The 14,787-nt window shown below is 39.8% G+C and overlaps 1 protein-coding gene across 3 annotated transcripts in view; it reads left to right on the top strand.

Moving 5' to 3' along the window:
- Positions 1-14,787, top strand: part of TMEM131L (transmembrane 131 like) — a 138,759-nt gene that overhangs the window by 62,722 nt on the left and 61,250 nt on the right. For all 3 annotated transcript variants that reach the window (XM_089670437.1, XM_089670436.1, XM_089670438.1), the window contains 8 exons: positions 195-311; positions 1,118-1,228; positions 2,608-2,685; positions 2,777-2,918; positions 6,698-6,753; positions 9,815-9,920; positions 10,992-11,097; positions 14,473-14,626. In XM_089670437.1, the coding sequence (XP_089526563.1) occupies positions 195-311; positions 1,118-1,228; positions 2,608-2,685; positions 2,777-2,918; positions 6,698-6,753; positions 9,815-9,920; positions 10,992-11,097; positions 14,473-14,626 (870 nt within the window). The remainder of the gene's footprint in view (positions 1-194; positions 312-1,117; positions 1,229-2,607; positions 2,686-2,776; positions 2,919-6,697; positions 6,754-9,814; positions 9,921-10,991; positions 11,098-14,472; positions 14,627-14,787) is intronic.

Genomic DNA, 14,787 nt, shown 5'->3' with positions numbered 1-14,787 from the left:
TCGTTCATCAAGTCATCAGAAAGTCACTCTGTAAAACGTGCAACTTTCTGGTCGTAATAGTGTGAAGAAAGCCTTTTTTTTTTTTTTTTTTTTTTTTTTTTTTTTTTTAACCTCCTTAAATTGTTATGAAATGGTTTCCAAAAGATATTTGTTTTGACTATAATTGTTTTTTGTTTTAATTTTCTGGTTGTCAGGTCATCCCAGCCAGAGGGAAATCGTCATTCACAGTTGTTTTTCTGCCAGATGAAGAAGGAAGTTTTGAGGGCTCTTTATTTATAAATACTACTACAAATGGGATTCTGTCCTATCAGGTGAGCTAAACTTTTTAATGCTGGCAATATTCTGTTTTCCAAGGTCCTTGAAAACCTTTTGATATTTTGATGTGTTTACTAAGAGCATAAATAACTTTATGTAAGCTATTGAAACGTTTTCTATTCCTATTTATTAACACTTGGTGTAAAATAAAGGCTAGGGTTGCTCAGGCAATCTTTCACTTGCATTGCTGTTATTGTGGCCATTGGGTTGAGAGTGCTTCTGACTTTGAAGTGTTAGCTGTTGCATGTGAAAATTTTCCTGTCTGCTAAAAAAAAATTCAAAATAACTTGGTGTGTGCGGTCTGATCCTTCCTTCAAGGGCGGGCAAATTTCTTCCATCTTGACTATATAGGTCAGAGGACTGGACTGAGCCTGGGTTCACATATGTGCGTTGCGGTATATTGCATGTGACTCACACAGGAACCGCACCGCATTCCTGTGCAAATCACATGCGATTTGTGTTTGGTGCGATTGCAGCCATATATTTCTGTTCGCACTGCACCCGTACCAAAAATGTGCAAGACCCTTTGTGGGTCTGCACTAGAATCAGATCACATAGGTATTCACATCTATGCGATCTGATTCTACACCGCGTTTTGTGGACCACTTTTGGGGTGTTAACATACACACCCACAGCGGTTCGCATGAACAGGGTGCAATTCTGATGCGGTGTGGAATTCGCACTGAAAACACTGTGAATGCCGCACCTCATCAGTGTGAACCAGGGCTTAATGTGAAATCCTAGTTTAGATACACTACATTCCCTAACAATTTTTATTCTAAATAGCCTTGTTCTGTTATAGGTCTTTGGTCACGGGGTACTTCCTGCTGTCTCCGATGACTCGAAGTACTTTCATCAAAACACAGAAGTCATGTTTCCACGGATTGCAAATATCCACCTTTCACAATCACAGGTATGCATTTTCCTGATTTAGGTTTAGTAACTAAAAAAAAAGTTTATTAAAAATCAGCTGAACTTTGACCTTAATCTTCATAATTACACTACTGTACTTCTCAAAATGATGGTACCTACCTGTCAAATGTTTGTATTCTCTGGGAAAGACAAGGTGTGCAGTGCTAGAGAAGGGAAATTATGGAGGTATATTATTCTATTGCTAATTTGCAGTCTGTGGTTAGTTAAGCCCCTTGCAACCAACTGAACACATATATGTGGCCTCTCTAAAGTGGGTCAATTTCCATGAGGCTGCATATATGCTTACGAGTGTTTGTGCTGTGAGCATGTTGCACAGCGATTGGGCTCTCACCAAGAGACACCGATCTCATACTAATGATCAGGAACTAGATGTTCTGATTCCAATCCACCTGTGGATAAGTCACTATATAGTCTGCCCCTTGTTTTCTCCTTGTTTCTCTGTTCTAGAGGAGAAAACACACTCTCCGTTCTAGGGGAGAGAGAAAAAGATCCTTGCTAGAGAAGAAAAATGTAAACAAAAGTCTGTTTCAGTGTGTTTTTAGGTAGGATAAAAAAAAGCAAAATGCACAGCATTGTTTCTGGACCCTTTTTACAGGTACAGACAATAAATAACATACTCATATGGGGTATTGCTGTGATTGTCAGGAGCATGGGAGTTTATTTTGGGTTGTTCTTTGGCAGTAGGTTATGGTAATAGCAAGAAATATATAGCTACATTTTAATAAATATTTTTGTTACTTTTTTTTTGGCCAGTTTTCTTTTGACACTTCAAAGTTGTAAAATTGTGTTCAGGCATTAGGACTTGTTTTAACCCCTCATGAAGGAGCTAAAAAAAAAAAAAAAAAGCCCCTGCACCTGTTAGCTTTTCATGGGAATACAGATTGACCTGGGAGTTCCACCCAGCTGGAAGAACTGTTGAGCACATGTATTTGCCATTTCTTTTTCATTTGAACCCAGTCTAATATATTGGAAACATCAACATTAGTGTCCCAAAGGGTTTTAGGGACCTTATGAAATCATTTTAAACATATCCCTATTCACATTGCTTGTTAAATTTTTAAAATGTATGTGTTACCCTACACTCTTCACGAAGAGCCAGGTGCATGACGGTACAGCTCTGTCTATAGCTTTTATTGAAATGGTTGTATTTCCTAAAGCTATTCATTTTCAGCCAAAGCATGTACAAGAGTTAGCGGCACAGATATATAGTGTATCAATATTTAGACCTTTTGGGAATATGTCTTTTGTACGGTTCGTTTGAGACAAAATATATATATATATTTATTTTTTTACTACAACATATCACTTGTTAAATTTAAAAGATGACTACCTTGTTTTTTTACACACATTCTAATGTAGGCAGAAGCCATAAACTCCAGTGTATGGCAGGTTCGTCTGAAGTGCAGCATTCCCCTTCAATGGCATCAGCATTGCAGGGTAGGTGACATCCAGCCAGAGGGTGTTTTTATGTTGCCCACACATTTGCTTGTCTTCTGACCTCTGGACCTTTTTCTTTTGTGACTTCTAGAGTTGCTTCCTGTCTGGGCACTCTCTGCTGCTGCAGGTCTACTTTGCTGTCAGATTGGATGGAGGCCAGCATGACTTGGAGACCCTCAGGAAATACGTACTAGAGAACATTTTTATGATCTTTGTAACATCTGACCAAAATGGTGAGGCACTGTGAAATAAGCGATTTGGTTCTTGTGTGTACTATAGCCTGTTAAAGGGTTATTTTTTCCAAGTGCCATTTCAGTTATAAGAAGTCTGGTTTGTTGTCAGCCCAGCATTTGTAGTAACAAGGCTTGGAAGCTGCTGCAGTTTACTGTAATGTGAAAAAAAAGCTGTAGGCACTTTTAAAAAATGCTGTAAAGCAAGGGTGCTTTCAAAAAGAATGAGGTTAAAGCTGGAATTTACTTAAAAATAATTTTTTTCCATGCAGCTTTAGTGGCCTAACTTGCCAGTAATAAAGTATGTCTGACATCATGCAGGCTGCTAGATCATGTAGAAAATTTCTGCAGGGTGCTCAGTCCTCTCTGTTAAACTTCAGGCATTGCAGGAGTTTATAGGTTGGGGTCTCTGGGTTCAGCACAACAGAAGAGGCTCCCAGTGGGGCCATGTCCCCTCCTCCCCTCTCATCCATGGAAAAAAAGACCTGTGCATTGTGTACACTTCATATAACGTGATCTCTGAACGAGGGAGAGATGGATAAATATGATTATTCTCTCCCTCATTCTGAGATTGTGATGATGTGTACACTATGCATGGACTTCTCGAATGAGAGGGGAGGAGATCTGAAACTGTTAACCCCCATAATCTCAGAAGTTCAATGTCAGGAAGAGGACCAGGCACCTGCACAGAATATTTTTGAAGAATCCAGCAGCCTGCTCGAAATGGGACATACTTCATTACAGGTAAGATAAGTCACTAGAGATGTAAAGGAAACAACAATCTTTAGGTAAACTTCAACTTTAAAGTTGTAAGTTTGATGTGGTGTGGTTTATAGTGCTTGCCTCTTCATTTTTTTGTGAAAAAAGGCCAGCTTACAGTTTAAAGTCTTACCAAAAAAAAAAAAAAATCACATTGCCACATAAACATGTAAGCTTGTTTAACTATCTGTTTTCGCTGTCCTGTATGAAGCACAGGATGCTAGTGGTGGCTTCTATACCTAGCGCTTTTTGTGGAACCACTGCTGCATATGCTCCCCTTGGCTGTATGCTTGGGGTAATTGTTCCTTTTGCAGAATGAATTTGGAACCAAGCAGATGTCTCCCTGATGGCATTTCATGATGGATAAGTATCTGCCTTTACTTCTAAGCAGAAACATGAGGAGATCATTAATTCTAACCAGAGCTCCACTTCCATGTGCAGAAATGCAGCTCAAACTTGCAAGAAACAATGCCACACTGTTGCATACAAACAGTTGTCCTCATGCTTGCTAGGCCGCTAGACTTGCTAGTCTTTCGGCAAACAAACTGCCTTTTGTTACAGCCAAGTATTTCAAATTTTAACTCCTCTGTCCAAAACACCTGTCATTTTTCTGCAAAACAATTCTTGTCTCTTGGCCTTGTTCCACATTGGAGGTATGGCTTTTTAACTGCAAATCATTCATGAAGACCACTTTGTACTATAGATGGATGTACCAGACTCCCAATGGTTTGTGCCATGTCTAAGCAGATGTTATTACTGGACATCTTCTTATTGGAAGCTGAAGTCCCAGATTTTTGTGTTGGCCGACCGCTGCATTTTCGGCCCTCAACATTGCCTGTTTCTTTGTGCTTTTGTAGAAGAGTTTGCACAGCACTTCACACTTTTTTTTTTTTCCTTTGAATTTCTTCCTTGGAGAGATACAGTGTTACCATTTTGTGTCTTGTGGTTGTGCTCAGAATTCCATTGTGTAAAAAATTTTTGTATATTGAATGGTCTCCAGTGACCTAAAATTGTTAGTGGCGCGTGACAACTGATTCTGTTTAATGGTTACATTTTAAACTACATGTTATCTTGTTGATCATTAGTTTGGTATACATATGGTCATGCTTTGGACCATATGTTTGCAAAATCCTTACCTGTATACCTGGGGAAAATTGACACGGTTTTAAAGGCATAGGGTATACACACCAAATATTGATTTGATTTAGGTTTTTTCTATTTATGCACCTTGTGGGTTGTTTGATAAAATCATCCTTTTGCTGTATGTATAGGTACTGCTCCGTACTTGCACATTTTACCTGGTAGCAGTTTTTTCTTTACTTTTTAGGTGACAGCATTACTTTAGTTAGTTTACCTTTATCAAAAAACTGCCTGTGCACATAAGGGATGTCAATAGATGTAAACAAGCTGTGCCACTTTGACCGAAAGCATCACCCTTGCTATAGGAGAAGGCTTCTTACTTCGTAAATCCCGACCAGAACATTTTCAGGATGTTGCTAGGACATTGCTAAGCAAGGCCCGGCCATTACTGCCCACCTTCACCATCAAAGGAGCAAGCTCTTTCTATGATTCAAACTTCCTCATGTGAGCTTTCTCTCCCCTGATGCAGTAGCTCTGAACTTAGTTTGAGAGCCCACTCCTGCGAAGGTGTACAGTATTATTATTATACAGGATTTATATAGCGCCAACAGTTTGCTCAGCTCTTTACAAAATAATGGGAGACAATACAGTAACAATACAGTTCAATACAAGAGGGATAGGAGGGCCCTGCTGCTTGGAGCTTACAATCTAGGAGGGAGGGGCTAGTGGTACAAAAGGTAGTAACTGTGGGGGATGGGCTGGTTGGAAGAGTAGAAGATTCCAGTATTAGCTGAGGGCAGGATAGGCTTCCATGAAGAGAGAGGTTTTCAGAGATCGCCTAAAGGTGAGCAGAGTAGGTGATAGTCTGATAAATTGGGGTAGAGAGTTCGAGGATGGGGGAAGCTCTGGAGACGAGCATGGGAGGAGGAGACAAGGGAGCTAGAGAGTAGGAGGAGGTCTTGCGAGGAGCGGAGAGTACAGTAATAGCTAGTCCTCATTTAGCAATGTCCTGGGAGTTTTCAGGTCAGGCTTCTTGAGGTATTTAAATGGCCTACAGTGCACCTATAGCAAGGGCTATAGGTGTCAAAGCTGCACAGTTTGTTTTTATCAGCAGACTCCCTTTATCTGCATAGACAGTTTTTTGGTAAAGATGAACTGACCCTTTACATGTTTAAAAACTTATCACCTGAGGAGTCTGAGGGGTAAAAAATGTCTCCAACTTTACCAACAACAAAATATCAGTTTTGGTGGACTAGAAACAAGATATACCTGTGCTCAAATCCCAATAGTGTTTACATGCATGTATCTATCAGGTGCTAAAGGGGTGTAACCACATATTAACACTAGAAATCCTAGAGGAACCTTCTGCACACTAATTACCCACAGTAGCGTTTGCGCTGGCATAACAGAGTAGGACTGGCCATACAGGGATTACTTTGACATAGTTTTCTAGCTTAAACATGTATTGTAATATGTGTGAACTAAAAATCCCTATCTTTTTTTATCGCAACGTTTGCTGGAAAGGGTAGTTAGCAGTGCGAAGAAGGTTCCTCCAGAATTTCTAGTGTTAATATGTGGTTACTCCCCTTTAGCACCTGATAGATAAATGCATGTACAAGCTATTGGGATTTGAGCACAGGTTTATCTTGTTTCTGTTGCATAGCAGGTCAGTAGCCAGACCTGAACCTAGTAGCTCTCCTCCATTTTGTGTCTGTTTGCCCCAGGTTTGCACTGTGTCCACAGAAGCATTTGCGTTGGCAGAGCAGATTAGGACTGGCTATAGAGGGATTACTGGAAAGAGTAATTTGCAGTGTGCAGAGAGTTCCTCCAGGATTTCTAGTTTTGGTGGACTTCAATAAATAGAAATTGCTGAATGTAGATGTAAAAATGTTGTCATTTTTAATGTTTGTTTAAATGACAATGCCATCCATTCTTTTATACAGATGATTCAATGGTTATGTATGTATTAAATTCTGGGAGTGGCCTGGTTCACATGCAGGTAATTGCATTTAATTTTCTATTGGTAATTAAAGTGTATGTATAACCTGAACTTTTATCTTGATCATACAGTACAGAACAGGCTGAGTATTCATAGACCCTGGATTATAGACTCATACCTTCTTGATTAGACATTAGCAAAGCTTTTGAGAAAATGCCACCTGGGTGTCTTCCCTATAACCCTACCCCACTCTGATAGTCGCTTTTTTGCTAGTGCCCTAACATGATGGATTTCTTCTTTCTTATAGAGAAATCACTCTTAGCTGAAAGAGGAGCTCCAGTCCCGTTCCCCCCCCCCCCCCCAAAAAAAAAACAAAAACATTTTTAATATAGAGCCACATACCTGTTCAGCGCTGTCCTCGCCTGAGCCGACTTTACAATCGGCTTGGGTCCAGGCATTGGCATCTTACGTAAGGGAACTTATTTGTCCACTGCCCATTCATGATCCTTGCTACGCTTTGTGATTGGCCCCGCAATCTTCTGAGACTTGTAATGTGTCTCAGAAGGCTACGGGGAAGGGGGGGAGGTGCGGGGAGAGATTGGCTAACTTCCACTCGCCTTGGGCGATCCCACCAGAAGTTGTAGTGGGTATTTATCAAAACCAGGTACCCTCTCCACCAAAAAATGTTGATGGAAGTGGGGGGATGCAAACAAGCGGAATTTCCTCTTTTGGCTGAAGTTCCACTTTAATGAAGTTGTTTTCTCTTTGCTGTCTTTTAATACAGCAATAGAAGCAGTTCATACAGATTCGGTGCAACCTTGGTAAACCTTGAGAGCTGCACCCTGACCTCCCACCATGAGAATGACCTATAATATTGCTTTGGGCACTAAATCCTACATAGCGTATGGGTAATTAAAGTGTATATCCAGAACTTTTTTTTTTTTTAACCTTTGGATACAATAGAGAAGGATTAAAACCCTTGCCAGTGTGTTGTTGTGGGTTTTTTTTTTTTTTTTCTTTAATTATGGTCTCTGATTTAGTGGCAAAGGTAGAGCTTTAAGGTCTCACTCAAGTTGCCAACTTGTTTGAGAGCGTTTCTGACCACTTTTCACCACTGTAACCAGGCATTAACTAGATCTTTCCTCAGTGACAACACCATCCGATTACATTTTTCCTCCCCTGCCTTTCACTGCAGGTGTAAGGTTCTTCAACTTGGTTCACTTCCACAAATCACCCCCCCAAATCCAGGCACATCATTTCTCTAAGGACTGTTCTAGCAGTCTCAATGATGGAAAGAAAGTCTTCCCAGCCACTGCTGTAAGCATTGCCAATTTCATTTTAGAGCGCTGGAGTAGTGACAACTCTTTTGGACTTGCCATTTCACTGGAAACAGCAGGCACATGTATAATCTTGCCACCCCCTACAGCCTTTAGTGGGGCTCTTCCACAGTTGCAAGGGGTGACTGAAGACATAGTTTCTATGGAAACTTGGCAGGGCAGAGCTCTGAAGTTGCGTTGCAATGTACCCAGGGATAGGAGATACTTATCGACAGCCTGTCCCTACTCGTTGCACCACCAGCTACCACTACTTGCTTTCCTATTTGGTTAGAGCTTTTATCTCCTGATGATGCACTCCTAATTACTAGGGGAAGTGAGTTTTACTTCTCTAAGGCTTCCTTCTCAAAAACTAATATCCCTTTTAAACTTGTCATAGTCATTGCAGCCTCAACCCAGAAGTTAACAAAACATTAACAGAAGGGGCTGTAATAATTCAGACCACAACAGTCTTAAAGGCAGTAAGACATTCACATCATTAAGAGGAGTATTTGTTTCAAAAAGTCAGCAGGTCTGTTATGGGAAATGGCGCTCATGCTTCTGGACAGCCACCGGCTCTTCTAGTGCAGAACTGTCTTTCCTTTCTCTATACCGGGGGTCACCACTGGCAAATGATGTTTTCACCAGCTTTGGCAGACTCCCAAACTGGCGAAATCTGTTTGGGAACCTGTGGGGCTTGCCCAACTGGTGAAATTCTCTCCATCCACAGAATGCCCTTTCATTTTAGTACATTTCTTTTTTTATGTCCTATATTACATGCAAACTTTGTTCAACTTTCAGGGCCTATTCACACCAGAAGCTGTGCATTTACTTCATGTTTTTTGCATGCATTTTATGCTCGTTTACATGAAGTTGATGCTGCACTTTGATTCACTGTGGTGAGTTTGTATGCTGCTTTTACATGGGTTTTTGCAAGTTTTTGAGCATTTATATGTAGCAAGCTTCAATTTGTAAGCACTGAAAATGCTCAAAAACTATATTTTATATATATATATATATATATTATACATACATACATACATACATACATTTATTTTTTTTCTCTGAACTGTGATGGTGTGAACTATGTCCATAGGATAACCTGTACTTTGGGTTGCCTTGTTCAGTGGAAATGCAGTCAAATGCCAGCAAGATGGTGCACTGTCCCTTGGTGTCTCTTTTAAATTAACCCTTGCATAGCCTGTACAGGCAACATGTTGTGTCTTCAGATGGCTCCTTTAACCACTTCTGTATGTCGCTGGAATTTTGGTGGTTATAATGGAGTGATGCCTGCAGGCATCAGCCTGGTACCATTTTTTTTTTTTTTTTTACAGCCGACAGTCAGCTCTCTAGTAAAACCGTACTGCGGCTCTCTCAGGACCTCTGGTCCCACTAGGAGTCCCAAGCAAACAGCCGACACGTCTGCCAGCTTTGATCGGGTCTCCCTTATAGTAAACTGGAGCGATGACCTGACATCACTTTTGGTTTACTTGGAAACATTCGGTGCCATTTTAAAAAATCTGAAAGCATTCAGAAACACAGATCTTGGTGTTTTGAATGTTTCCTAGTGCAGAGGAGTACCTGTCACACCTATTGCTATCAAAAATTGTGTTTTCATTCCTTGTGCCAGCAATAAAGGTGATTAAACCCCTCCATCCCAGCTTGGGCTGTTTCAGGCATTCTGCTTCTGGTAGTACTGTCTGTCTCTCTCTTTTATGTTACCATTGAGTTGTAGACCTTTTGTTTTGTTAGTGTTGATAATGGACACTGTACATGCACAAAACCTATATTGTGTTCTCTCTCTGCAGGATGTCCATCATTTTTTAGGTGATGCACTTTCTATCCAGTTTGAGCCTGTGATGCTTTTGAGCTCTTCCATAAGTTTCACGAAAGCAGCGACCATTGTTTGCTCAGGTACTGTAGCAAGTTTTAGATTTTTTTTTCCCTTTCAAATTTTTAAGTGCAACTCAACTGGCAAACCGCAAAATACACAATTCAAATGTATGGTTTTTGTACTGTTTTACCCACCAAACCTTTGTAATGTTTGATCAGCAAGGCTTGTTACACACACACACACATATCTGCTAGTCAAAATGGACACTTTGCTACTTCTGGTTTATAGTTGCCATTAATAGGTCCACTTTGCAGCTTCCTGAGCCAGTTTCTCCTGCTGGACAAAGTTGATGATTCTGACTTTTTTTTTTTTTTAGCAATAATCAGGTAGCAGGAGATGGGTGACCTATTAAGCTTGAACTGCAAAAGAAGGAACCAGATGACCTGGAGTGGCTCTGAAAAATTCTGTTTACCCTGCTGCCACTAAGGTTGTGGCCAAGCAACCAAATTTGCTTGTGCAAGGGCATTGGATCAATACCCCTGGCTCTGACATGTCCCTTCTGCTTTGCCTGTAGACTGAAAGTAGAAGGAACTCCTTACTGAACTGGAAGGAAATTTGAGTATTTCGGTGCTCTTTGTAGCTTTCACTAAACTTACATTAGGGATCAGTCCGAATTTAGGTTTGATTCCAAATGGATCTGCCTTTCAAGTTTCAATGATTATACAATGTTTTAGCTTTCGCTAAACTTGCATTAGGGAACAGTCCGACTTTAGGTTGGATTCCAAATGGATCTGCCTTTCAAGTTTCAATGATTATACAATGTTTTAGCTTTCTCTAAACTTGCATTAGGGATCAATCCGACTTTAGGTTTGATTCCAAATGGATCTGCCTTTCAAGTTTCAATGATTATACAATGTTTTAGCTTTTGCTAAACTTACATTAGGGATCAATCCGACTTTAGGTTGGTTTGCAAATGGATCTGCCTTTCAAGTTACAATGATTATATCCCCCCCCCCCCCTGGTTATTTCTACTAAATGTAGCATGTTTACTATTTGCAGTGCATGACGTGCATTCATCCTCTATATTCATGGGTAATTTATAAATGGACGCGTGAAATTAAGTTTTAAAAAGCTGTCTGTTTTGTTTACAGGAGCCTCACAAGAATCTGAGTTTGTCTGCTCCAAAGAAAAAAAGCTGAGTGTTGTACAAGCTGCTCCCACTCCGTCCTTGTGTATTTCTCATAACACAACAGAAGGGTATGTTTCTGTTTACTCTACAGCGTGAGTCATGAGTTACTGCTTAGTCACAACACTAAGCTTCACTTCATAGCTTGGCTTCAGTACATGTCAGGTTTCTGTTTAGTAGTATGCTATTACTGCATTCTTGTGGCCTGCTAGTAATCCCTAAAGGGGATATACTTGTTTGTAATGAAAGAGTAGATTTTATTGTAGGCCCAGAACCCCTCCCCATCTCTTTCATATTAACCCTTGCAATCGCTGGTAAAGAATATAGAAATATGTATTGGTAACGCTTCCATATTAAACAGTTTGGTCAGTATTTACTTCAGACATTGGGAACACTAGAAAGCACATTACTACATCTTACAGCTTTAATTGGTTTGATTTGTGTTTATATTAGTAGCAGAGTTTTTACAGGTGGATTGTCAAGTCAGAGCAGCCAGACCTTCCAAAATTATTCTGGGCAATCTCTAAAGCTGTTCATACACTGGTAGGTTTTTGTACAAATCTTTCACCAGCACATTCGAAAACTCCTACAGAGACTTGACATATGTTGTTTCAAAGTACTTAGACATTTTTGTTTGCTTTTAACATTTCATTTTGACCAAATGCAATTTTCCAAACAAAAACCACATAGACTACTCAAATTTTCAATTTGATTTGACCTCACCAACGATTGGGGAAAATCGAACCAACATTTTGAAAACATTTTGGCCTTGTTAACTCAGGCCAGGAGTTCATTTGCTATCTTAATATGTCGCTGAAGGGCTGGGTTACAGAATGCTGGACCTGTTTCTGAACAAGATTTGTGTGTGGCAGGTAAACAAGAATTTTTACAGGAATTCATAAAGAGCATTCTCTTGAGTTTTGGTTTGCCTCCATACCACTGATGTTTGTGCCTTTAACAGTCATGTACCTGGGAACAAGTACATGAATTTGTTGCATGAGGGCATGGTGGAGGTCAGCACTGAGACTGGAATGTCCATGCTGGGGACCCTTCTATAGCTTTGCTCAGTACATTTGTGCAGCCCAGTGATTACTTTTACAAGCGAATACCTGGGTTTGTAAATGCATATGCACGCAGCATGGGTTTATTTGCTTTGTGGCTATAGAGGGAGCTAGTGAAAATAAAAACATTTGTGCCCAGAGTACAACTATAAACGTGCCTTGGAAGGGCTGGAGCTGTCCAATATTACATATAAAGTGTTATTTTAAAGTCTCTAGCAACTTTTACCTTTTGCAGTCAAAACACTAGCTATTTTTTTTCTTAAAGATCGCATATAAGAGATTAACTTGGGAATGGAGGTGTAAGATGGATGTGGACATTTTTAGAATGGTATCTGAATGCTCAATCCTCTCACCATCTTTTACAACACGTAGGAGGGTTTTACTAATATTGACACCTTGCATGTATATGAAGAGAATGTTGTGTGATGAGATTATTATTTTTTTTTTCCCCTGCATACGCCAAACTATCTGAAAGGAGTTTGAGCCAACTCTGCTGTTCAGAGATAGATGCTGCCTATGTTGTGATTGTATCTTCATGTTTTCACCATGTAGGATTCATGAATTTGAAGGACAAGTGGTCAGTCTGCATCATCAATGCAATTTTGTTTAGAACCAGGTTCCTCAAGGATCAATGTGAAAGAGAGACCGGAGGTTTCTGCTGTCATTGCAGCTAAGAACCCACATCCTGACCAACCACTAGACTTGGCTTTTTTAGATAAGATAGTTTACACATCATTTCTGCCACAAGTAAAAAAAAAAAAACAAACAAATCGGACACCAGTATCTCCATTTTTCGATGCAAGTCAGCAATAACAGTCTGCATAATTCCCTCAGTAAAGTGAGATAGTACACTGAGTATTTGAGTAGTTTAATCTGAGAAAGATATGCCACAGATCTTACATCTTTAAAAAAAAAAAAAAGTTTAGAAGCCCTTTGATCTGACATGTAGTTATCACCCCTCTCACCCTCCTTACAACTGCAATATGTGGAGACCCCTACCACGCATACAGTAGCTGCATGTACTTGTAATTTTCTGATCATGCGGCCTATGAATGTTCAGGGTCTTCTTCAGGAAAATGGAAACTATTGGTGTGATTCATGCGATTACCATGACATTGTAGTAATCACATGCAGGCTTGATAACAAACTTCAACTTTCAAATGCTACTGCAGCCTGAAGATGGCAATTTTACACTGTTTAATACTGTAAATGGCTACACATACAGTATTAAAAAAAAGCAATAAAATCACTTATCAGCCATTTATCAACCCATTATAACAAATAAATTAAATAAAACCTGAGCACAGTTTTCATTAAAATAGTGTACAAAAAAAAACTGTTAAATTATTTAGGAAGGCATATTAGTCATAGTCAAGTTAACCAGCCCATATGGACACTGGTAAAATGGATCTGAGCAAGAATATTAAGGAAGGTATGATTCCTAACAATAAACATATTACATCATTTTAGAAGGTGGTTTTGTCAGTTGTGATTGCCTGGGTCAAGGAGAATAGTACCTCCATTTAAACATCTTCAGTCTCCTACCCCAGAAAGGGGTGACCCCAGATGTGGGCATTCTGGTTTTCAAGTTCAACAAGCAGCTTCCCTTAATTGTGGCCAGTGCCAAGGATCCTCTACCATTTGCAAGTGATTCTCAGGTCCCCGTGGATTACAAATACAGTAGCTGCTGACTTTTAAAATTAGGGCATTTTCCTGGCCAGGGATCCAGTGGTGTCCTCACCCCGAGTCAATTCTTCAATCGGCTGTCGGGTGCTGGCGCCGCCATCTTGCCTAAGGGAAATTGGAAGTGAAGCATTGCGCTTTGTGAATGGGCCGCAGGATTTTTACTTGTTCTGTATCTTGGAGTACAGTACAGGATACAGGTCATCCTTTCTTCTGATCCTCCGTTTTTTTTTTTGTTTTTGTTTTTTTTTTTTAGAAAACAGTGCAAAATAACAGATCTTATGGAGTGGGTAAGGGCTATAGGGATACGCCCAAGGGGAGTGTGTCCAAAACCCTTACCAGTGTTCAGTCACCTGAAGGCAGCTGCCTATAACCCATGACACTGCCTGTGGCCTGTATTGTACTTTTATATTGTACTTTTAGATATGGAATTTACAGACGAGACCTCTTCATTTTTTTTTTTTTTTCGGCTTATAGTTCCAAAGGTGTCCTTTTTATTGTGTTTATACCTTTTAGAAAAATAATTTAGAGTAGCTTAAAAAGAGATACAATTGCTTAAATAACGTACTCTGATTTTATGAAAGTTTGATGAATTAGAAAATGTTTTTTTAACCTGAGTATTTTCTCCCCTTGTTTCGGTTTTATTTTCTATGTCTCTTATTGTGTGACCTGTTGTCTCATCTGCTGTAATTCTTTCCTTAGGTACCTTAATTTTGATACTTCAAAAATATCATTTTACATGCAGCAACTTCAGGACCCGTTTGGATTATGGTCCATGTGGCTAGAAAGTCATCTAAACTTTCCTATCATTCTCAGTGATGTGGTTGTGCCAGAGCAAGACGGGGGAATTTTCAAGGTATTGTGGTTTTTGATTTGATTTGTTTTTTCTAAATAAAAATCTCAGCCTTCGTACATGTCACTAATTTCTTCATTCTTTATAATTCAGTACTTGGGATAATTAGCCTCGAGTGTTTGTTTATTCCTGAGAGCCAAACGGTTCCTTTAGTTTTGGCGAAA

Source organism: Staurois parvus, unplaced genomic scaffold (assembly GCF_062004578.1).
Source record: "Staurois parvus isolate SC_StPar_1 unplaced genomic scaffold, SC_StPar_1.0 ptg000090l, whole genome shotgun sequence".
Classification (NCBI taxonomy): Eukaryota; Metazoa; Chordata; class Amphibia; order Anura; family Ranidae; genus Staurois; species Staurois parvus.
This window is presented reverse-complemented; position numbering and strand designations above follow the sequence as displayed.